This window comes from Zalophus californianus, chromosome 5 (genome assembly GCF_009762305.2).
Source record: "Zalophus californianus isolate mZalCal1 chromosome 5, mZalCal1.pri.v2, whole genome shotgun sequence".
Classification (NCBI taxonomy): Eukaryota; Metazoa; Chordata; class Mammalia; order Carnivora; family Otariidae; genus Zalophus; species Zalophus californianus.
Window position 1 is genome coordinate 57592241 of NC_045599.1, and position 24433 is coordinate 57616673.

The window sequence follows — 24433 nt, forward strand, 5'->3', positions numbered from 1 at the left end:
TTATGGATTTCACAAAATAATTTGAAAACTAGGTTGAAATGTATATTTTTTTCTTATGAAGCAATGTTGGCCTTTTACACAAACAAAAAAAGGGAAAAGTTGCAAGGCAAATGCTTAACCTATTTAAAAGAGCAAACTATTTCCAAATGCCATAGAATAGTGTACATCAAATAACATAACATAAGTATAAGCTAGCATTGATTTTAATTTTTTAGCATTGATTTTATTAACTTAGTTACTGTATTTTATCCAACTCAGTGATTTACTTCTTTATTCAATCTGAAATGTTAAAATACCTCTGACTTAATATGACTATCATTACTGTATTATTAGTCTGTACTTATGTGATTGTTTTTATGTTCTCTCTTTTTAAAAAATGTGTATAACCTGGGCACCTGGGTGGCTCAGTCATCAAGCGTCTGCCTTCGGCTCAGGTCATGGTCCCAGGGTCCTGGGATCAAGTCCCACATCAGGCTCCCTGCTCAGCGGAAAGCCTGCTTCTCCCTCTCCCACTCCCCCTGCTTGTGTTCCCTCTCTCGCTATCTCTGTCTCTGTCAAATAAATAAATAAAATCTTAAAAAAATAAAAATAAATTTAAAAATGTATGTAACCTATATTAATAAAGATGGAAGTTTGCTTGGTATCTGTTTGGAATAAATAAATAAATAGACTTTGTCTTTCAGAGCCACTGGAGGAAGGCCAGGTCTTAGGGTTTAGCTGAAGAGTGTTTAATGAAGAGGCAATGTTCGGAGATACCAACAAGGTCGAGGGAGCCACCAGGGGATGGTGAAGCACCCCGCGGGCTAGCAATTAGGGGAAGCCATTACCACCCCAGGCCCAAAGGGGTGGAGGAGGGAATACCTCCTCTTCTGCAACCCTCTGACCTCCCCGCTGGTGCCTCCTGGTCTTGCTCCAAACTCAGAGGTCAAGGGAACCTGGGTTGGCTTAGTCCATAAAGGTCTGCATCTTGGGACATGTAGAATGGATCTGGAAGAACAAAGGGATTGGGTGATGAGCTTTCTGTGTGTTTTGTTTGTTTGTTTGTTCAATCCCCTCTTAAGAAAACTTAAGGTTGTATCATTGAGAATATGTTCAGATTCCTGGGTTGTAGGCATCATGAACAGTCTGCAGTTCTTTGGTAGGGAAGAGAGAAACAAATTACATGTCAGAGCCAGGAGGCTATGATGAAACCCCAAGGAGGACTGCCCTTTGAGGGACAGCCCTTTGTCATCCAGTGCCCCCTGGGGCAGGGGGCAGGAGAGCAAATTAAAAGTAAAATGATAAGTACCTCTGAGAGTTGAAAATCAGTAAGAAACATCCTAATAACATATTTCTAGATTCATAGGCAACAGAAAAACTGTTTTCAGTTGAAAAAGAATTCTGTGAACACAGAGTATTTTTAAGTTAATACACAAGCTTAAGTTTCTGAGGCCTGGACACTCAGAAAGTGTTTCAGGATTGGCTATATTAAAGGATGCCCAGCTTGTGGCCACCAGAAATAGGATCTCTGCCCTAATCAGAAAGTGACCTTTCAACTCTTCTATTGTTATTTTTCAAAATATGTTTGAAGTTAAAAAATAAACCACACTTGGGGCACCTGGGTGGCTCAGTCGTTAAGCGTCTGCCTTCAGCTCAGGTCATGATCCCAGGGTCCTGGGATGGAGCCCCGCATCGGGGGGGGGGGGGGGGGGTGGTCCCTGCTCAGCGGGAGGTCTGCTTCTCCCTCTCCCACTCCCCCTGCTTGTGTTCCTGCTCTCGCTCTCTCTCTCTCTCAAATAAATAAAATCTTTAAAAAGTAAACCACACTTTAGGGGCACCTGGGTGGCTCAGTCAGTTCAGCGGCTGCTTTCGGCTCAGGTCATGATCCCAGGGTCCTGGGATCGAGCCCCATGTCGGGCTCCCTGCTCGGCGGGGAGTCTGCTTCTACATTTGCCCCTCCCCCGGCTTGGGCTCGCTTTCAAATAAAATCTTTAAAACACACACACACTTGAATTTCCTTAACACAAAAATGCTTGTTTTTCTGACCAAGTCAAAAATAGGATTTTTAAGGAAATAGAATATTTGGTTGTTGAATATAAATGTTGAAAATTTTGGGTTATACTTGTAAGAAATTAAGAAAAGTGTTGGCATATCTTTCAGGCATATCTTTGAGCTCTGAGATCAAGTGGGAAAAGTTAAGTGGTGTTTATGACCAAGCTTTTTAAGTGTGTGAGGCCTGGACCCTCCACTAGAAGCTTATCTTTGCCCAGGTGTCATAGTAAAAATTAAGGGGGAAAACAGTCACCAACAGTAATTTCCTGGCAGAATTGGCATCACTGTATGGCTATTCTTTTCAAAACTACTAGACCAGATGTGTGTGTGGAGAGTAACTGAGCACAGGATAAATCTGTGTTTCCTGAAGGAGGTGTGGTTAAGCAAGCTGCAGTCTGAACAGAGAAGAAATGCTCCAATCCAGTGATTCTGAGTCCTTGAGACCGTTGTAGAAGATGTACGAGGTCAAAACTATCTTAAAACACTAACATGTTCTTTGCCTTTTCTTGGTCTGATTCTCTCACAGCCATATAGTTGAGTTTTCCAGTGGCTGCATGACATGTGATACTGCAACAGACTGAATGCAGGGGACAGGAAAATCTGACTGTCTTCTCTCAAAGCCAGCCATTACAGAAATTTGCAAAAATAGAAAACAGTGCAACTCTCCTCAAGAAATCATTGTTTTGGGAAGAAAAATTTTTTTGTGAAAAAGTATGATATTTACGTTAACATGTCATGGATTTATTGTTATTTTTAAGTGAAAGAAATATTTTCAAAAGTTCTCCATTTTAATGTCTAACATGGTAAAGGGTGGATATAATCAGTGTGGTTTGCTGTGATCTCCAGAGAAAGAAAAAGGCCCCTGTACGGAGCCTTCACCAATTTCCATAGTGTAAATACCCTTCTCGGCTGCCAATTTCAGGCTTTCAATGGTTCGACATTGGGCTTGAAAAATTCCTGAATATCGAATTCTGATACAAGCTGACTCCAACACACCACTGGATATAACCTACATAAAAATCTTTAGGGTCCTCAGTAATTTTTAACTGTATTAAGGTCTCCTCAGTCGAAAAAGTTTGACAACCTGCTCTTATGCAAGATTTCCCAACTCTATTGCCTTCAAGAAGACCAAGAAATCAGTCATAATTAGAAAGCAGTTATAAGGGTAAACACTTGGCTCACAGCTGCAAGCCACCACACTGAGTTTCTGGCAGCCTCACAGCTGAAAGGATCAGTACCTTAACAGCAATAGCGACAGATTCAAGCAGGTCCAGTGCGGCTTAGAAGTCGGCAAGCTTTGTGTGAGGCCTGTTTTGCAGCCAGCCACCCAGGGCAGCCTCACTGACGTGAACATCAGGCTCCACACTTCTCGTCATGGGGACTGTCGGCTGCATGCTGGTCTTCCAGAAACACAGAAAACCAGAGGTCAAATTCAGCAGCATCTTGGAATTCAGATAACACAGTATTTTTTTTTTTAACACAATGACTATATTTATTATTTTATCACTACATTAGAAATGAAAATAAACTGAGAAGTTGCAAATGCATGCCACTTCATGAATATTGTGGAACAAGAGATACATCCACTGTAGAAAGTTAAAAGTGGCTTAACTTTTGGGGATGCAAAGACTACAAAAACAAAGGCCATCAATGGTAATATTATTGATAGCACCTGCCAGATGGAATGTATGTATCAATGGAAAATTTTAAAAAGGGACCATTGGCTGGGAATACAGGTGGGAAGAAATCAGAAGATGCCTAAAATCTCTACAAACACATAGGTTTATAAAAAACAAGCCCCAAACTAAGACACTTAAGCAATGTTGAAATTTGCTGTTGGGAGGAGATCCCCATTTTATGATGTTTGAACACACTCTTTCTCTTGTTGGATAGTTTCCTGTGAAGGGAGAGTATTTTTTTCTTCAGTATTGGTTTTCTTCAGTTTTGACCTGTCAAACTTCTCCACTTCAGACAAGTCTGGCTTATCACTCATCTCGACTAAAAGAAAGACTGATGGCTTGAAGACGGGTGAAAAGCCAACGGCTGGACCAACGCCACTCCACACACAGGATGACGTTAACACAGTATGTTTTTAACCAGGGGGCTGTATGCTCATCACTTCAGGAAGTGACTCATAAGCACTGCTGAGATTAGCTTTGAAAGCTGCATTTAGAGCCTGAAGGCATCAGGTGGTGGCAGGACCAGTCTGCCTGTTTTGCTCATTTTAATAACCGCAGTATTGGGCCTTTTTAGCATGCTGCTGTGTGACCCTGGGAAAGTGAGAACATGACCGAGGGTGGCATAGCCAATACTGTGATGCATGTAAGAATAGACCCTGGGGGGTCGTGTGGGGAGGGTGGGGGTCAGTCGGTTAAGCGTCCAACTCTTGATTTTGGCTCAACTCATGATTTCAGGGTGGCTTGGGGCTCTGTCCTCATCGGGGAGTCCGCCGGAGATTCTCTCTGTCCTCCCTCTCCTCCCTGCACTCGTAAGCTCTCTCTCATAAATAAATAAATCTTAAAAAATACATAAATAAATACCCTGGGATACCTGGCTGGCTCAATCAGTAGAGACTCTTGATCTCAGGGTCTTGAGTTCAAATCCTACATTGGGCCTAGAGCTTACTTGGGGGAAAAAAAAAAAAAGACCTCAGCTGTTCTGCGTGGTTTTTTTGTTTCTTATCCCAAGATTGTTCTTGAAACTGGTCTGCATGATATGTGTGTGTGTGTGTGTGTGTGTGTGTATTTATTTTTTCATGTATCCCTGTTTTCCAGGAGCTAAAGAGGTTTTGGATTTAATCATAATATAGAATACTTTGTTAAGCATGGAATTTGGAGACCTCATCTTAGAGTTTTAACAGCTCTGCCTGGTTAGAAGGAGGTTTTGGAAACTTTAGGTCAGTTCTCATCTCTGGTGCACCTAGAGTCCTTGTAGAGCTGCTAGACAATTCCAGTGCCCAGTCCCCACTCTCAACCACTACGAGTCAGAATCTTTGGGGTGGGACCTGGACATCCATGTTGTTTTCAAGGTCCTCAGGGATTCTAATGTGTAAACCAGAGTTCACACCACAACTTGAAGAGAGTGATTCTTGGGGCACCTGGCCAGCTCACTCGGTAGAGCATGTGACTCTTGATCTCGGAGTCGTGAGTTCAAACCCCACATTGGGCATAGAGCTTACATTGAAAAAAAAAATGTTTCTCAAATGTAACATGCATTCAAATTATCTGGGGATCTTCTTAACCGTGGGGTGGGGTCTGCATGTCTAACCAGTTCCCAGGCGATGTTGACAGGGCCGTTGACATGGTGGTTCCTCGGACCACACTTTGAGTACCAGGGCCCTAAGGGATGGCCCTGAGGCAAACTTCGGCCATGCTTCAGGTCCAGGGCCTCAAAAAATTCAATTCTCATATCCTTAAAGTCATTTTCTGAGGCATTATTTTTAACTGTAGTAAAATTAGGGCGATTTTTAATGTAGCAGGAGCAGAGGTGCTTAATCAAAATTTGTTTTACGTGATATCTATCTTGCTGTATTTTTTTTCTCCACTCTTGGATTCTCTTCTGGGGGGAGAGATAGCTTAAAACGTTCTAATCTCCTACATAAAACCAATTCACAGGAGGCTGGGGATTTAGAGTGGCGACTCCTGCCTCTCGTTTGTAAAGATAGTGCCCGGCAGATAGCAGCAGGGCCTGGTTACCAGAAAACAGATGTGTTTCTTATTTCTGGGTCTGGCCTCAGGAACATGCTGGGGATACTAGTCAGCATCAGGATCTTCAGTCTTGATGGTGCTGGAATGAGTGGCTATGGAAACCCTCAGGCAAATGAGTCAGCCCACAGGTCATCCTGAAGGGATCCATGGCTCTGTGTGCCTGGGAGAAAACAAAGGTTTAAGAGGTCAAGTCTTGGAGCCTGCATTTGCAGCATGTACACGTGCCATACATTCTGGGGTAAATTCTTCATTCTGGAAGCCCTTTTACAAGCTGATGAAAAAACTACTAAATGGTAAAAGAAGAACTATAACTTGTATGGAAAAAATGTTGTATCTCGGCAGTAATCATTTATCTGCAATTTAACACCAGGGAGCTCTGGCTCCTGTCCTAATTAGCAGTGGATTTTTTCTATGATGGCTATAAGCAGTTCCTAAGGAAGGAAGGCAAGAAGGAAAATATAAAAACCGGTGAGAGTGGGGCGCCTGGGTGGCCCAGTCAGGTAAGCGTCAGATTCTTGGTTTCAGCCCAGGTCATGATCTGGGGTTGTGAGATGGAGCCCCACATCTGGCTCCACACTCGGTCCAGAGTCCCCTTGAGACTCTCTCTCCCTCTCCCTCTGCCCCTCCCCTACCCCCACTTGCTCATGCTCTCTCTCAAATAAATAGATAAAACTTAAAAAAAAACAACAACAACAGTGAGAGTAAGGGAAAGCTGGTGGGCATGCTTTAGGAAAGCAATTTGACAAAATGTCATCACCCTTTAGATGTCCATAACCTTGGGCCCAGTTGCATGACTTTTGGAAATCAGTCCTCGAGAGATCATTTTAAGTAACAAAAAACCCACGATAGACTTATACTTTTTAATAGCATCCTTATTTCTGTATTAGTAAAAGTCTGGAAACCCTTTATGTGTTCAACCCTAGACAGTTATACCCATTTAAAAGGCATGAATGATGTGCATATAATGGCACTGAGAAGTGCTTATAATATTTAATTGTTTAAAAAGCAAGATGCAATGATGTATATATCGTATGAAACCCACAATATGGGAGGAAAAAAATAGGTCTCTGTGGGATCGATTAAAAAAAGCTAATGGGAAATATACCAACCTATTTAAACTTGTGTTTGGAGAGTAGACTACTTTTTTCCTTTTATGTTTTTTCCTACCTCTTTCCTGAGTAGGTACTACTTCTCTAACAAAAAGGCAATCATATCAAAACAAAACAAAACTCAAATAATCAAACAAATAGGAAAAAACAACAACAAAAACTCTGTCAGCACATTCTTCTCTTCCCAAAGTGCAAAGGTGTGTGGTGCTACCCCTGCTATGATTTTTTACCAGACACTCTTGAGCCTAATTAGTTCTTCATGCCTCACTATGTTATTCAAGCAGGGGATAAAAATGTTAGAAAATTCTAATTTTACACCCACATTTGACATCTTCAAGATTATTCCAAAATTATCTTGTGGAACAATGAAATTCTCCAAAACTTTCTGAAGACATAAAAATGTCTTTAACCAGCCAGACTTTAAAACCGGAAACATCTCTATTTGTCCCCATATCTACTGGAATGTTCAGCACAGCATTTTATCAACATATGTAACCAGAGCTGGACTTTTTCCTCTAATGAACTTTACACTTACACTAAAAGGGCTGGTCAATTATTTTCCTGTGGAATTCATCTTTCCTCATCAAGTAGTAAACATTATTTTCTCAAAACTAAAGCTTTATTTTGACTGACTGCCTAATTATGCTAGTCTTCTTATTATTTAAATTAATTTATGTATTAACCCACATATTATTTAGTATTTGAGCAATCTAATTAATTATTCCATAAGCTCCTTTATTTATTTTTTAAAGATTTTAGGGGCACCGAGGTGGCTCAGTCAGTTGAGCGTCTGCCTTCGGCTCAGGTCATGACCCCAGGGTTCTGGGATCGCGTCCCGCATTGGGCTCCCTGCTCAGCGGGGAGTCAGCTTCTCCTTCTGCCTGCCGCTCCCCCTGCTTGTGCTCTCTTTCTCTGTCAAATAAATAAAATCTTTAAAAAGAGAGAGAGAGAGATTCTATTTATTTGAGAGAGAGAGCATGAATTGGGGGAGGGACAAGCAGACTCCCTACTAAGCAGGGAGCCTGATGCAGGGTTCGCTCCCAAGACCCTGGGACCATGACTTGAGCTGAAGGCAGACACCATAAACTCCTCTCAAAAAACTTCTAGAGTGGGGCTCCTGGGTGGCTCACTTGGTTAAGCATCTGACCGTTGGTTTCAGCTCAGGTCATAGTCTCAGGGTCATGATCTCAGGGTCATGATCTCAGGGTTATGAAATCAACCCCCGCATTGGGCGCAGGGTCTGCTTGAGACTCTCTTCCTCTCCTTCTGTCCTACCCCCCAAAACCAATCAATCAATCTTTAAAAAATTACTAAAGGTTTATTTCTTTAACTTCTACCTTACTTGACCCGTGTTTTGGGGTACTTAATTTCACTTACTCCTTTTGTTATAGTTATCACATTAAATTATCTATTTGCTGAGAGTGGATCAAGCACCCACAGACTCGTTATTTCTCTACAGTGGGAAGGCAACATGGGTACTTGATAGAACCACACAGAAGAACCACACTACACTGAGTGTTTTTCAAAACGGAATCCATGAAAATTATTGAGCTGCCTGTGATAATGCAGATTTCTGGGCTCTATCCCACATCTATAATCAGAATCTCTGCAATGGGACCTGGACCATCCACATTTTTAACAAGGGGCAGAGGTGATTCTTATGCACACCAAACTTTGAGATCAATGGAACTAATATTTATTTATTTGTTTGTTTAAGATTTTGTTTATTTGTCAGAGAGAGAGCACGCACAAGCAGGAGGAACAGCCGGCAGAGGAAGAAGCAGGCTCCCTGCTGAGCAAGGAGCCTGATGCAGGACTTGATCCCAGGACCTTGGGATCATGACCTGAGCCGAAGGCAGATGTTTAACCAACTGAGCCGTCCAGGCCTCCCTGGAACTAATTTTTTAAAAGAAATCTCTGATCTAGTATATTTTGTGGTCAGGGAGTAGAAAACCACAATTTCTGTTAAAATGCTAGCATTTTTCATTATCCTTTAGATTATCATGTCTATCTGCAAAGCTATTAGAGTATTAGGATTTTGCAGATATTTCTCCCTAGATACTGTTCCTAAATATCTATATCTGTTGAAAGATTTAGCCTTACAAATAATTGTCTCTATCATTTACTTTACCTTTTATGTCTAGAAATGGGTACCTTCTCCTCTAGAGATACAACTCAATGCTTTGCATTCGTGTAAGATTTAATTGTAATTTTTGAATATGTAACACTCATATGGTTCAGAACAAAAGGATGTACAGTGAAAATTTCCCTCACACTCCTATTATCTCCTCAGAGGCAACCACACTTAACAACTTCTTGAATATGGTGCTGGATGTATTTAAAAAATAATCTGGAAATGGGGTGCCAGGCTAACTCAGTTGATGGAGCATGCAACTCTTAATCCCAGGGTCCTGAGTTCAAACCCCACATTGGGCATGGAGCCCTACTTAAAAACAGCAAGAACTCCTGTCGACATACAGATATCAATCAGGCATTGCTGCATAACAAACCACACAAAACCCCAGAGGTGTTAAGTATTTATTACTCATGCTCTGGGATAGTCAGGTAAATAGTTCTGCTGACATATTCTGGGCATCTGTTAGCTGACCGAGGAAGGCCTGGACTAGGAAGACTGGGGTGACTTGATTGTGCTCCATAGGCCTCTCATCCTCAAGCCTACTAATCCTGACATATTCTCGTGGCAACGGCAGAGAAGCAAAAAAGGAGGAAACATGCAGGACATCTTGAGGTCTGGAATTGGAAGTGGCCTATCCTCACTACGGTCATATTCTTTTGGCCAAAGCAAAACACAAGCCCGTTCCAGATTCAAGGGGAAGGAGAAATAGACACTGCCTCTTTAGTAAAAGGAATTTCAAAGCCACATGCCAAAGGCATGTCTATAAAGAATGGTGAAGAATTGATGTCACCATTGAAATCTGAACAGAACGTCTGAGAACTTAATCATGATCCTTAAAGAAATGGCTTAGCATTCAGATACTGTACTTTCATAACAACATGGCTATGATCGCTGAAGATTTTTTAATTGTTTAGATAGTTTTTAATGTCCTCAGAAAGACTATAAAAACATATGTCAAAGCCCTGGGTCCCAGACTGAGCTCAGCCAGCACATGTGGTACCATGTCCTGTGTGCAAGAGGAAACGATGAGTCCTGACCCCAGGGAGTCATTGAGGAGACATGAAGTATAACGCTTTAAGTCCGACCAAAGAAAATTGAAGGTTTTAATTGAAGATTTGCTCTCAACTCTCTGACTTCCTTGGACAAGGGTGCTGACGTCCTAACAAGCCACTAGGGGAAAGTAGTGTGATCACCTACAGTTTTCACCCTTCTTTGTCAACATGTATTTTAAGATTGTTTTTAGTGTTTCAGTAGTGATTCAAATCTTGGCCTGTTTAAAATCAGAATAGTCATGTTCACAAAGTGACCCTTAAGAAAGGTTTATGAAACAAATGTCAGAGTTAATACAGGCTTCTGCTTCCCATTTGACTTAATTTCAATTTGCTATTTTGCTGATTTTAATAAACTCTTTCTTCAGATAACACTGCCTCAGATGCTATCGGTAGCCTCATCCAGATGTTAAAATAATAATAATAATAACCTTTTAACTAGAATTTTCAAATACACTTATCTGCCTGTGGAATTATGTAGACATTTAGCATTTGTGGACCCGACCACACTCAGTACTACTGGCTGGTGTGCAGTATCTAGAAGTGGAGCGTTTCCCTCTGACCATAGGTGAGGTGTAGGACTCGGTGACACATAGGGATCAGGGCACACATAGTTCAGGAGGTCTAGACACGCACTTCACAGCTCGAAGCCTGCTCTGCAGGTTTGGAGATGGGATTGGGGCATATAGCAGGCCTGGAGGCAACAGGCATTTCCTGTGGACATGGCTCCCGCTGACATCAGACTGGAGCTACCCCTGCGCTGAGTGAGACACATACGAACTTCACACAGCGTCGTCACGCGTAGACACATGCCTTCTCCACTTTGTCCTTTCCCTTTGTACTTGCCACTGGTGCCCGCAGGCATAGTGTAGGACCCATTTTGGTGGCCCTCTGAGCTCAGTCAGAGGAAGTCAGAAACTTTCTGACAAAAAAAGGATGGAAGCACGCCCTGACATAGATGTGAAGCAACTGAAACTTGCCTACATTGCTGGTGGCACATATATTTGAAATGGCACAACCTCAAGGGCGCTGGGTGGCTCAGTCAGTTAAAGCATTCTACTCTTGATTTCGGCTCGGGTCATGATCTCAGGGTGGTGGGATGAGGCCCCATGTTGGGCTCTGTGCTTGGCTCAGGATCTGCTTAGGATTCTCTCTCTCCTTCTGCCCCGACCCCCACTCACAGGTGTGGGCTCTCTCTCTCTCTCTCAAATTAATAAATAAATAAAAATTGTTTTAAAAATGGCAGAACCTCTTTTGAAAAAGGCTTGGCAGTTTCTTTTTCTTTCTTTTTTGGTTTGCCACTTTCTTTTTCTCTTTACTCATTTGTTTCTTTTTTAAATTTATTTCACTTCAATTTAATTAACATATACTTTATTATTAGTTTCAGAGGTAGAATTTAATGATTCATCAGTTGCATTTAACACCCAGTACTCATTACAGCAAGTGTCCTCCTTAAGGCGCATCACCCAGTCACCCCATCCTCCCACACCCCTCCCCTCCAGCAACCCTCAGTTTGTTTCCTAGAGTTAAGAGTCTCTTATGGTTTGTCTCCCTCTCTGTTCTCATCTTATTTTATTTTTCCTTCCCTTCAGCTATGTGCATCTGTTTTGTTTCTTAAATTCCACATCTTACTTCACTTAGCATAATACCCTCAAGTTCCATCCACATGGTTGCAAATGGCAAGATTTCATTCTTTTTAATGGCTAAGTAATATATATACACCACATCTTTATCCATTCATCTGTCGATGGACATCTGGACTTTTTCCGTAGTTTGGCTATTGTGGACATTGCTGCTATAAATATTGGGGCGCATGTGCCCCTTCGAATCACTATGTTTGTATCCTTTGGATAAATACCTAATAGTGCAATTGCTGGGTCGTAGGGTAGCTCTATTTTTAACTTTTTGAGGAACCTCCATACTGTTTTCCAGAGTGGCTGCACCAGCTTGCATTCCCACCAACAGTGTAGGAGGGTTCCCCTTTCTCTGCATCCTCACCAGCATCTGTCGTTTCCTGACTTGTTAAGTTTAGCCATTCTGACTGGTGTGAGGTTTTGATTTGTATTTCCCTGATGTCGAGTGACGTTGAGCATTTTTTCATGTGTCTCTTGGCCATTTGTATGTCTTCTTTAGAGAAATGTCTTCATGTCTTCTTTCCATTTCTTGACTGGATTTTTTGTTTTTTGAATGTTGAGTTTGATGAGTTCTTTATAGACTAGCCCCTTATCTGATAAGACATTTGCAAATATCTTCTCCCATTCCATAGGCTGACTTTTAGTTTTGTCGACTGTTTCCTTTGCTGTGCAAAAGCTTTTTATCTTGATGAAGTCCCAATAGTTCGTTTTTGTTTTTGTTTCCCTTGCCTTTGGAGACGTGTCTAGCACGTGCTGCAGCCAAGGTCACAGAGGTTGCTGCCTGTGTTCTCCTCTAGGATTTTGATGGTTTCCTGTCTTAGATTTAGGTCTTTCATCCATTTTGAGTCTATTTTTGTGTGTGGTATAAGGAAATGGTCCAGTTTCATTCTTCTGCATGTGGCTGTCCAATTTTCCCAACACCATTTGTTGAAGAGACTGTGCTTTTTCCATTGGATATTCTTTCCTGCTTTGTTGAAAATTAGTTGACCATAGAGTTGAGGGTCCATTTCTGGGCTCTCTATTCTGTTCCATGGATCTATGTGTGTGTTTTTGTGCCAGTACCATACTGTCTTGATGATGACAGCTTTGTAATAGAGCTTGAAGTCTGGAATTGTGATGCTACCAGCTTTGCTTTTCTTTTTCCACATTCCTCTGGCTATTCGGGGTCTTTTCTGGTTCCATACAAATTTTAGGATGGTTTGTTCCAGCTCTGTGAAAAATGATGGTATTTTGATAGGGATTGCATTGAATGTGTAGATTGCTTTGGGTAGCATAGACATTTTAATAACATTTGTTCTTCCAATACATGAGCATGGAATGTTTTTCCATTTCTTTGTGTCTTCCTCAATTTCTTTCACAAGTCTTCTATAGTTTTTAGGGGTTCCTGGGTGGCTCAGTGAGTTAAGCATCTGCCTTCAGCTCAGGTCATGATCTTGGAGTCCTGGGATCAAGCCCCGCATCCGGGTCCCTGCTCAGCAGGGAGTCTGCTTTTCCCTCTGCCTCTGCCTGCCTGTCTGCCTACTTGTGATCCCTCTCTCTCTCCCTCTCTCTCTGTCAAATAAATAAATAAAATCTTTAAAAAAATAAGTGTTCTATAGTTTTCAGGGTACAGATCCTTTTCCTCTTTGGTTAGGTTTATTCCTAGGTATCTTATGGGTTTTGGTGCAATTGTAAATGAGATCGATTCCTTGATTTCTCTTTCTTCTGCCTCATTGTTAGTGTATAGAAATGCAACTGACTTCTGTGCCTTGATCTTATATCCTGCAACTTTGCTGAATTCCTGTATGAGTTCTAGCAATTTTGGGGTGGAGTCTTTTGGATTTTCCACATAGAGTATCACGTCATCTGTGAAGAGTAAGGGTTTGACTTCTTCTTTGCTGATTCAGATGCTTCTTATTTCTTTTTGTTGTCTGATTGCTGAAGCTAGGACTTCCAGGACTATGTTGGACAACAGTGGTGAGAGTGGACATCCCTGTCATGTTCCTGACCTTAGGGGAAAAGGTGTCAGTCTTTCCCCGTTGCAGATGATACTTGCTGTGGGTTTTTCCTATATGGCTTTTATGATGTTGACGTATTTTCCTTCTATCCCTATACTGCAGAGAGGGTTTTTTTTTTAAGATTTTATTTTATTTATTTGACAGAGAGAGACAGCGAGAGAGGGAACACAAGCACAGGGGAGCTGGAGAGGGAGAAGCAGGCTCCCTGATGAGCAAGGAGCCTGATACGGGACTCAATCCTAGGATGCTGGGATCATGACCTGAGCCAAAGGCAGACGCTTAATGACTGAGCCCCCTAGGCACCCCAGCAGAGAGTTTTTATCAAGAAAGGATGCTGTACTTTTGTCAAATGCTTTTTCTGCATCTATTGAGAGAATCATATGGTTCTTGTCCTTTCTTTTATTGATGTGGTATATCACATTGATTGATTTGCAGATGTTGAACCACCCTTGCAACCCGGGAATAAATCCCACTTGGTTGTGTTGAATAATCCTTTTAATGTACTGTTGGATCCTATTGGCTAGTATCTTGGTGAGAATTTTTGCATCTGTGCTCATCAGGGATATTGGTCTGTAATTCTCCTTTTTGGTGGGGTCTTTGTCTGGTTTTGGGATCAAGGTAATGCTGATGTCATAGAATGAGTTTGGAAGTTTTCCTTCCATTTCTATTTTTTGAAACAGCTTCAGAAGAATAGGTATTCTTTAAATGTTTGGTAGAGGTGCGCCTGAGTGGCTCAGTCGGTTAAGCGTCTGCCTTCGGCTCAGGTCATGATCCCAGGTTCCTAGGATTGAGCCCCACACCAGGCTCCCTGCTCAACGGAGAGTCTGCTTCTCCCTCTCCCTCTGCTTGCAGCTCCCCCTGCTTGTGCTCTCTTTCTGTCAAATAAATAAAATATTTTTAAAAAATTTTTTAAATTAAATGTCTGGTAGAATTCTGCTAGGAGGCCATCTGGTGGCAGTTTCTTATAAAGTTAAACATATACTGTCTTAAAACCTAGCTATTCTACTCTTAGGTGTTTGCTCAAGAAAAATGAAAACATATTCCACAAAAGACTTATGTAAGAATGGTTATAACAGCTTGTCTTCATAACAGCCTTAAAACTGGAAACAACCCAAATGACTCTCATAAATGAATGGATAATAAAATTGTGATGTATTCATATAGTGAATACTACTTGGCAATAAAAAGGAAGAAACTAGTGATAATACTCACCAACATGGATGAATCTCAAATATTTGCTGAGTGAAAGAAGGCAAATACAAGAGTATAAATTGTATGGTTCCATTTATATGGAATTCCAGAAAATACAAATCAATCTGTACTGACAGCAGATCAGAGGTTGCCTGGAGTTGGGAGTGGAGGGGAGAATTGACCGTAAAGGGTCAAGAAGAGATGATAGAAATGTTATGTATTTTGATTGTGGTGGTGGTTACATGGTGCATATATATGTCAAAGTCCTTTGAACTGTTCAATTAACGTGGATGCAGTCTATTGTACATAAATTATACCTCAATAAAATGGATGTTTTCAAAAAAGAGAGATTTGACAGCACTAATCATTAATAAAATTCTAACCAAAACTACAGTGAGATATCATGTCCTACCCATTAGAATAGTCATAATCAAACAAGAAGAAAATAACAAATGGAGGAAAGGCACAGCATGAGCAAAGGTCCAGAGGCATGATCGATCATGCCCTAAGGTTCAGAGAACTCCAGTAGCCAGAACTCTGATGTCAGAAGAGCAAAGTGCACATGCTGAGGAAAGTCAGGAAATGAAACCAGAAAAGTGGGATGCGGCCAGTAAAGGGGGATCTTGAGGGTCATACTTATAGTTGTTTGACTTCGTCTCATGAGTAGCAGTGAACCCTCCAGTGACTTCAAGCGGGGCAATGACTTAAGGGGATGTGAGTTCTTGAAAGATAGCTGAGGAGAGATGGGCTGGATGGAGAGAATCAGGCTCCATGGAGGGTGAGTGTCAGGAGGGCCCTGCTCTTCTAGAGCTGCCCTAGCCAATCTGACCTGTAGCTTTTGCTTTATCCCACTCAACGGCAGATGTCTTATGCTCATATATCATTCTGAAAAATATTAAATTCTCATACCCTTTAACATGTCAGAAATTTCAAAATAAATTACTTTTCACTAAAAACAAATCAAAGCAGGGGCATCTGGGTGGCTCAGTTGGTTGAGTATCCGATTCTTGATCTCAGTTCTGGTCTTGATCTCAGGGTGTGGGTTCAAGCCCCAGTTTGGGCTCCATGCTGGGTGTGAACCTACTTAAAAATAAATAAAAAACAAAAATAAAAACAATTCCTAATTAAGAATATTTTCTCATTAAAAAAAAGAATATGCTTTCAACTCTAGCTTTTCAAATCTCTGATACACCATCCTTCTCTTCCTCCTCACTCCAGCTCCCTACTCAGCTGGGAATTACTGTTCTGTAGCAAACTTCAGAAGAAGGGTCACATGTAAGGTCAGCCTGGGCTATGAGAGTTACTTTAAACAAGTCTTATTTAGATCAGAGCATCCTTGGGCTCTCAGAACCGTACTAGGCCCTGGCAGGCCCCCATGTTAGGAATGACTTCCTAAAAAAGAAAAAGAAAAAGAAAGAGAGGGGAAAAAAAAAAGGAATGACTTCCCTTCGATTCATTCTGATTATAAGAGACATACCTGCCAACCGTGAAGGAACAGACCTGAACAGCTGAGCTGAGTCTTGTCTGCTAGAAGGATGCTCCCGCCTCTCTCCTCATTCCATAGTGTGTCCGGTCATAAGAATCACCTGGGAGGCTTGTAAAGCACACACATCCCCAGGCCTTTCTCCGGAGATGATGATTCGGGAACTGGCACTGGCACCCGGAATCTGTATGCTTCAAAAGCACCCCAGGTGATTCTTATGACCAAGTAAGTTTGAGAAAGGCCTCGAAGACTCTGCCGGCCCTGCTGGTACCCGTGGCTGTTACCCTGAGAAGGAGAAGGGGTTCACAGCACAGCAGATGCCCGAGCGTGCTATGCATTCTGCTGCTCAGCCCCACAGAAGCTTCGGCAGCGCGGAAAGGCATGGGGCGGGCCTGGGGGCTCCCCCACCGCAGCCTCCTGGTGTTAACTGCCCCCTGGCCGGCCCGCACCCCCAGCAGCTCAGCCCCAGGAGCCAATGGGACACTGATCTCCACCCATGGACTCCTGGAAACCAAGATCCAACAGCCAAGAGAAGAAAACTCTGCCCTGGAAAGGTTGGTTCAGCTTTCCTTGTAAAGGGAGCTAGAGGGTTTGGGGCCATTTAGCTAAACCTTAAGAGAATGCTGTGGACCTGGCTATTGTTTAAGATTGTTCAATTCTGGGACCTGGGAGAATTCAAAGGGAAATGCCTGGTTGTCCCTAAGGAATCTATGAACTGACCTGCTGGTAGACAGAGGGAAGGAGGGAAGGGGAGAAGCAGGGTGCGGAGGGAAGAACTCTCTATAAGAGCCTACCCAAGGAGAAGGGCAGTGGTAGGAAGAGCGTTCTGGTTTTGCACATGCACCTCATCTTTGAGCAACCCTGGAGAAAAAGTCTTGTTTCAAATATGTAAGTGTTTACGTAGTTGAAGCTTGCCTTCCCACATTAGTGTAAAGTTTTCCAGAGGCAGATCCCGAGACAGGATGTGGGTACAAAGAGTTTATCTTGGAAGTACAGGAAACACCTCTAGGGAAGTGGGGGGAACGCTACGGGATGGTACAGCAGCTGCCAGAAGGTACCCTATTCACCTAGTTAGCCCCGGGGGGTGGTGACTGGAGCCTAACCTAGCGGGCCAAATCTGGGAGCCTGTTAAATGATCCGCTTGTGGGGGCACCTGCCTGGATCATTCGGTAGAGCACGTGACTCTTGATCTTGGGGCTGTGAGTTCAAGCCCCACGTTGGGTGCAGAGGTTACTTAAAAATAAAATCTTACAATGATCCTTCTTGGGTAAGGGAGCAGATGCATTTATACAACAACATCTGCTGGGTATGGGCTGAGTGCTGCTCCTTGGGTCAAGGGTATTCATTCCCTGGCACTGCTGGATCTCTGCGCAGAACCACATTTAGGAAAACGATGTTCTGGTTTCAGAAAAAGGCCTCAGAGCGGAGATGGACGGTTGGCAGGCAGCCAGAGGAGAATGAATCGGCAAGGTCGGGGGAAGGCAGGGCACTGAGAGCATCGACTGTGTCTGTTAATCCCCAAACTCACCGGAGCCCTCCTGAAGTGTTTTCACCGGTACGGTACGTGGAACACAGTTTAACCCTTTCTTCGCGGTTAAAGAGCTCAGCTATCGTGGCCTCCTCCGGCCTGGCCGCCGTTGAGGCGGTAGAATGATCTGCTTCAGCAGCGCGGTCTCCGGCCTCTTGACACTGGGGAGCTCCTGCTTCTACTTTTCCTAGTTCTCCTGTCTCCTCCCGCTTCACCTGCCGGTGAGGTCGAGAGCCTGCCTGCAGCCGCGCTGCTCCTTCTCAGCCCCTGACTGGCCTGCGGGGAGCTGGAGAGCAGAGGCATAATCCACCTCGTCGCAAGTATGTTGGGAAAAAAAGGGGGAAAGACGGCAACAGGGCCAGGCGATCTGTGAGTGTTCCGAAAAGTTTCATGTACTCAGGCTCATCAGAAGCCATTTCTGCCTCTTGCTTAAATTTGGCTTCAAGTTGTGACTTTATTGAAGAAAGGATCTGGGACAAGCAGAGGGTCTCACTTCTGAAGTGACCAGAGACATTCCTTGTACAAAAATGCATTTGCCTTCTTGACTGAGGCCCAGACCAGAGCAGCTACCACAAGGGATCACTGTAGAGACGGGTGACAGAGCCAAAGAGGGCCACATAAAGAGCGGCTGGCTTTATTATAGGCAAAGTGGGACGGTGACTCCCAAGTTATGAAGTCACATCTTGGAGAATCCCTGGAGTTGGCTCTCAAAGCACCTGGTGTAATGTAGACTCCTGGGAAATCCTGGAGCCCACTCCACAGGGAGCCACAGGAAGAAAACATTTAAATGAGACCCAGGCTCTCAAACTCTTTATTTACATAAGAATGTTAGAATCGTAGGTTTCCACTACCCCCACTCATGCTGAAGAAGAAGGATATGCCCTCATACTGCTCAAATGTGGCAAATAAATCTTACAAGTATCTTCAGACCCTTTAGGAAAACACACATCAATTACAACCTCATTACCAGGGCAGCAAATTATCAAGTAAGACAACTTATTGCAAGCGTCAATTTAGAGGTGAAAGGCCATGACAGAAATTTCTGAAGTCACAGTATCGCATAAGACCCCACTGTTCAAATAATATATCCAAACACAGCTTGGTAATAATTATAAACAATCACCACATGTCTACGCTGAACAGGAGAACAAGATGGATTTTCTGTAAATGCTGTCAAGTGGATGATTTATTGGAGAATATTCTTGGAATTAGTTTGAAGATACAGAATTGGTATCTCTCTACAACTATAGAGAATCGGCAATATCATCTCATTCTCTTTCTGAGACTTTTTTTTTTGGTTTAGTAGTTAAGAAGACTTGAAATTTTAAAGTTTAGACTGCAGAATATCATTAGATTATAAGGAAGAGCAAATCTGAGGAACTCAAGCTTTGTTAGAAGTAATCAAGAAAGGGGTGCCTGGGCTGGAGGGGGCTCAGTCGATTAAGTGTATGCCTTTGACTCGGGTCATGATCTCAGGGTCCTGGGATCGAGCCCCACGTCAGGCTCCCCACTTAGTGGGGAGTCTGCTTCTCCCTCTCCCTCTGCCCCTCCCCGTTTGTGCTCTCTCTTGCTCGCTCTCAAATAAATAAATAAAATCTTTAAAACAACAAAAAACGGGGGCGCCTGGGTGGCTCAGTTGGTTGAGCATCTGCCTTCTGCTCAGGTCATGATCCCAGGGTCCTGGGATCGAGTCCCACAACAGGCTCCCAGCTCAGCAAGGAGCCTGCTTCCCTCTCTACCCCTCCCCTCTGCTCGTGATCTCTCACTCTCAAATAAATAAATAAAATCTTTTTTTTTAAAGGAAGGAAGTAATTAAGAAAACAGATAGGATTTTACTCATAAAAATAGAATAAGGGTTGGCCATGTTCTAATGCAGAATTGACATGGTTATTTTGTTTTGGAACAAAGTCATGAGTCATATTGAAGGTTAAGAGTCAAAGCTTCAAACTGCAGCTTGGACACAGTGTTACACTGCTCAGGAGACAGAGCGAGTCATGGGCTAGTGTGAGTCTTGTCAGCCATGGTCTCCCACACCACAGCTTGCCATCAGCAGCAACCTCTTTCAACAAGAAAGACAGTGGTGGTGACAAACAAGATCAGTAAGTAGGTGGTCAGGGTGTTAGTTTAGTTTCTAGTCAGAGTTCTAAAATGAAAGCTAGGGGGCGCCTGGGTGGCTCAGTCGGTTAAGCGACTGCCTTCGGCTCAGGTCATGATCCTGGAGTCCCGGGATCAAGTCCCACATCGGGCTCCTTGCTCAGCGAGGAGCCTGCCTCTCCCTCTCACCCTCCCCCCTCTCATGTACCCTCTCTCTCATTCTCACTCTCTCAAAATAAATAAATAAATCTTAAAAAAATAAAATGAAAGCTAGGAAAAGCACAAAAAAAGACTACCACACACATTCTGAAACTAGTGCTGATGATCGCACAATGTTATGACTATACGAAAAACCACTGAACTATATACTTTTAAATGGTGAACTTTATGTTGTGTGAATTTTATCTTCCCCAGAAAAAGCTCTCCAAGAGATCCTAATGCACCACTGTGGTTGAGACCCACTAATCTGGAGGATTACTAGGGTGACTAGGGATCAGTATACTGATTTTTCTTTCTGCCTCGGGCTCTGATGTGGCTCCATACTAAGTGATCCTGTCATTATTTAAATGCTGTTATTTTGCCCGCTGTGAATTTTTTTGGATTTTTTACAACGTTCTATTGACATATTATTTAGTGTGATTACTGAGTTTTTTACCATTCCCTTAAATTTTGCATGCTGATCCCAACCCTGGACCTGAAGGAAATAGATGTAGGGAGTCCTCAGCTTACGGGTGAGTTGAAATCATAGATGTGAATGAGATTGCAGGGGGAGGGGATGTAGAGCAGAAGAGAGAGAGTATCAGGCCAGAATTTGGCGGGGGACATGTGCATTTAAGAGTCAGTAGAAGAGTAGAAGGAGAAAGAAAATCCCTAAGGGAGACCTGTAGTCAGCGAGAAAGGAGGAAAACTTCTAGAAGGCAGGGCAGTGATAAAGCCAAGACAGACAAGTTGCCAAGAGAGGCTGTCAGACACTCTAGAACATTCAGGTAGGATGCCATCCAGGAAAAGGCACTGGGTTGGGCCAGGGGACTCGGGGTGTGCCGTCTCCTGGCCCTGGGAGAGCAGTGAAAGGGAGGTCGGCATGGGGAGGCCCTGCGGAAGAGAAGGTCAGCAGCTCCTGGTGACCACTCTCACGGGAAGGAAAGAAGGTGCTGGAAAGGAGACAGAGTTGAATTGATACTATATTTCAGCGTGAAAAAGCTCTGAACAGGTCTGTGAAAAGAAAAAGAACACAGACCAAGGGAAGGAGGAAGCTTTGAAGGAGTGAGGAAATTGGGTGGAAGACCGTGGCTTCCTCCGAGGAGGGAGGACACGCCCTGAGGAGAACACAGAAGGGACCTGAGGAAGACGGTCTGCGCTGCCCTTAAACCAACCTGCAGCACAAGCCCGGGCCCTGGAAAATACCACAGGCGTCCCCACTCTGCTCCACCAGCCCTCCCCGCTTCTAATACTCGCCCTGCTCGGCTGCTCGGGAGCTGTGCCGCCCCAGCCCCACTCCCACCCCACCCGCGCCCTGGCCCCGTTTTGGCTCCAGGCCTAACTCTCACCACCTGCCCAGCAGCAAGGATTAGTGACCTAGTGGAGGAGTTGCTCTTTGGGCTTTTATTTTTATTGTTTCTCTTGGGAACTGTACACCTTAGAATCTGCTTGCCTGGTTCCTAAGTGGGCAGCACCCCAACATCACAGCCCCAGGCCTTTTCTCAGTCAAGCCTGTGGGCATCCAGCCCCTGCCTGAAGCGAATGTGTGTGTTTCCGGGGCCGGGGGGGCGGGGGCACATTTGCTCCGGGTGTCTTCACCCCCGAGGGCCCCACTTCTCACTAAAGCAGAAGGGCCAGTGTTCACCTCTGTGCTGGGAGGGACAGCGGCAGGGGAGGGGCTTATGGAGAGCCTCCGGACCAGGGATCCTCCATCCAGTGCCCCTAGCATCCAGCAGGACCTGGAAGCAGGAATTTTGACTCTTCTCCCACGGCATGAAGAAAGACACTCCAGGGCAGGAATTTCAGGTGGGAGGCCATCATGGGCGGGGATTAGCAAGGCCAGGGCCCTGGGCCGACAGGGTGTGAGGAAATGGAGGGGTGCGTGAGAGGGGTCAGTGAAATGGTTGTCTGAACCAGTTAGACAAGGGAACGAAGCAGGAGCGCTGACAGGCTAGGAGGATGGGCCGGAGACAAGGGACCCGTGGTAACTGCAGGGTCAAAGAGGGGATTTGATGGGGAAGAAGGACAGAGGTGAACAACAAAGGCAAAAGGAGTCCCACGTTCCGGAGGTGGGGCTGCCGGGGACCCGGGAGTGGGTTGTTGAGGGGAGCTGCGGTGAAAGGCCATAAGCGGGGATGGACCGGGAGGCTGTGCGGTTGGGTCAGCAGTGGGTGCACAGGGAAGCAGTGCGGGTGGTAGCTAAGCGTTCTTCACACCCACAGGGCCCACACTGTGAATTTCATCTCCGTTTTCACTAGTCCTGAGTCTTCAGGCAAGGCGCTGAAGTTCATTGGGCCTTCGCTTCCTCATCTGTAAAATGGGAGCACAGTAGGTATTTCCTGCCCACTGCTTTGAGAGGTAAAATGAGAGGGTATCCCTAATACACAGCACTTAGCCAATAGTCGGATGTGATAAGTACTGCTGGTAGTGTGGGCTCCCTTTCCCCGCCCCATCGCCTAAGAAACACCAGATAAAATGTTCGGAAAGGTTATCTAAGAAAATTGTGGTGGCTAGTTTTGGTCACCAGCCCCACATGTGTTCATCTTCTTTTCCTTCCTAATAGTTGTCTGATTCTTACCAGGTTTCACAAAGCTCTCCCCGCCCCACACAGCCTGTGTGTTTCAAGGAAGACTGACTCCCTCCACCCCTAGACCCAGAAGTGGGCCTGGTAAACCTGAAAGTAATCCAGTCCCCTGGACCCAGGAGCTATTCAGGAATAGGTGTGTGCCCTGATTCAGGCCCGTGACGCACAAGGGAGGTGTCCTAGAAGTTTCTGGGAGAGAAGTTTCCTGGATTTTAAAAGGAAGAGATATTTTCTCTTCCTCCAGATTATGTGGACGTAAAGGCTGTACTTTCATAAACTGCTTTCAGTTTCTTCATTTTTTTTTTAAGATTTTATTTATTGATTTGACAGAGAGAGCACCCACGAGCAGGGGGAGTGGGAGAGGGAGAAGCAGGCTCCCCGATGAGCAGGGAGCCCGATGCGGGGCTCGATCCCAGGACCCTGGGACCATGACCTGAGCCGAAAGTAGATGCTTAACGACTGAGCCACCCCGGCACCCCGGACCCTCGGTTTCTTCTTTTTAAAGACTGAATCCAGGGGCACCTGGGTGGCTCGGTTGGCTAGGCATCTGCCTTTGGCTCAGGTCCTGATTTCAGGGTCCTGGGATCAAGTCCCATATCCGGTTCCCTGCTCATCGGGGTGTCTGCTTCTCCTTCTCCCTTCTCCCCTCCCCCCACTCATGCTCTCTTTTCTCTCTCTCAAATAAATAAATTAAATTTTTTAAAAAAAGAACATTAAAGAACAAAGAAAAGAACATTAAAGAACAAAAAAATCACATTAAAGAATGTGATTTATTTCATCCTCCTTCCGGCTTCCACTAAGACTTAGTAAAACCGCCTGGGAGGAAGCAAGAGAGGGAAGATAGCAACTTTTGTTAGTGAGACTGTAAACTCCTGACAGATAGGACCTGGTATGTAGGTTTAGTGTCACATAACACTTCACACACTTTGCACTTGGTAAACTGTAAAGTAAAACAAAGGACCAAGCATCAGAAGCACCTAAAATCCGATTTACTTTTTGACATCCACAAAGAGCTCGACATCCAGCTGCGGCTTAGCTGTTGTTGAAAGTGATCTCTTGAGTTCTCCGGAGAAGTCCACCTGCTCTGTGGTAGGATACGGATGGGGTTTCTGGTTGCGCTTCTGACGACTCAGGCCGAGGTGAGACAGCGCTAAGGGGGAAAGCTCTGCCAAGATTCGTTTTTAAAGCAATGGGTTTCTGTCCCACAAAGTGCATATTATTCAAAAGGTCATCCATTCATGTCCAGAGGCCACTTGGCTTTCTCTAAACCACTTTGCTGATGACCTAACTTAGGAAAAAATCTCATGCCTGGGGTCAGTTTCTTTCAGGGAACATTTACTTAGCATTTGAATGAGCTGGCTTCCCAGGACGGGCAGTGGTTTAACCTTGGCCTCTGGTCTGTTGTGGACTGTGGGTTGTTTGGGGTGTTCGTCTGACCTTGGAGGCCCTCTGTTAGGTTCTCAGGATGGGTGCCGAATCCTGGGGCTCTCTGCCTCCCTGCACACTCTGGCTGCTGAAAACTGCGAGTGTGCAAGCACACATTGTGCCCCAACCGCCACCCCCCCCCAACCCAGGTGAAATGACAGAAGGCAAAATTATTGGCCAAAGAGTGCCAGACTGTAGAATTTGCAAGTGTTGGCAACTAGCCAGAACCTGGGTTTGTTCATTGCGTGGGTCTGGGGACGGGGGGT

At 44.3% G+C, this 24433-nt stretch overlaps 1 protein-coding gene and 1 long non-coding RNA gene across 2 annotated transcripts in view; both read right to left on the reverse strand.

Annotated features, from left to right (window-relative positions):
- Positions 1–483: 483 nt before the first annotated feature.
- LOC113929282 overlaps positions 484–24433 on the reverse strand; it is a 30756-nt gene continuing 6806 nt past the window's right edge. Inside the window, exons 2-4 of the long non-coding RNA XR_003522147.2 lie at positions 5727–5898; positions 3270–3431; positions 484–987 (exon numbers count right to left, since the gene is read on the reverse strand). This is a non-coding gene — a long non-coding RNA (uncharacterized LOC113929282). The remainder of the gene's footprint in view (positions 988–3269; positions 3432–5726; positions 5899–24433) is intronic.
- Positions 3705–4130, reverse strand: LOC113929281 (thymosin beta-15A). Its single transcript, XM_027606050.1, has one exon. It carries the CDS (start codon positions 4022–4024, stop codon positions 3887–3889), a length of 138 nt encoding a protein of 45 aa, XP_027461851.1. The 5' UTR covers positions 4025–4130; the 3' UTR covers positions 3705–3886.

Bases quoted from the DNA above. Each gene is read 5' to 3' on its own strand.
- LOC113929281 (XM_027606050.1), bottom strand. From the start codon at position 4,024: ATGAGTGATAAGCCAGACTTGTCTGAAGTGGAGAAGTTTGACAGGTCA.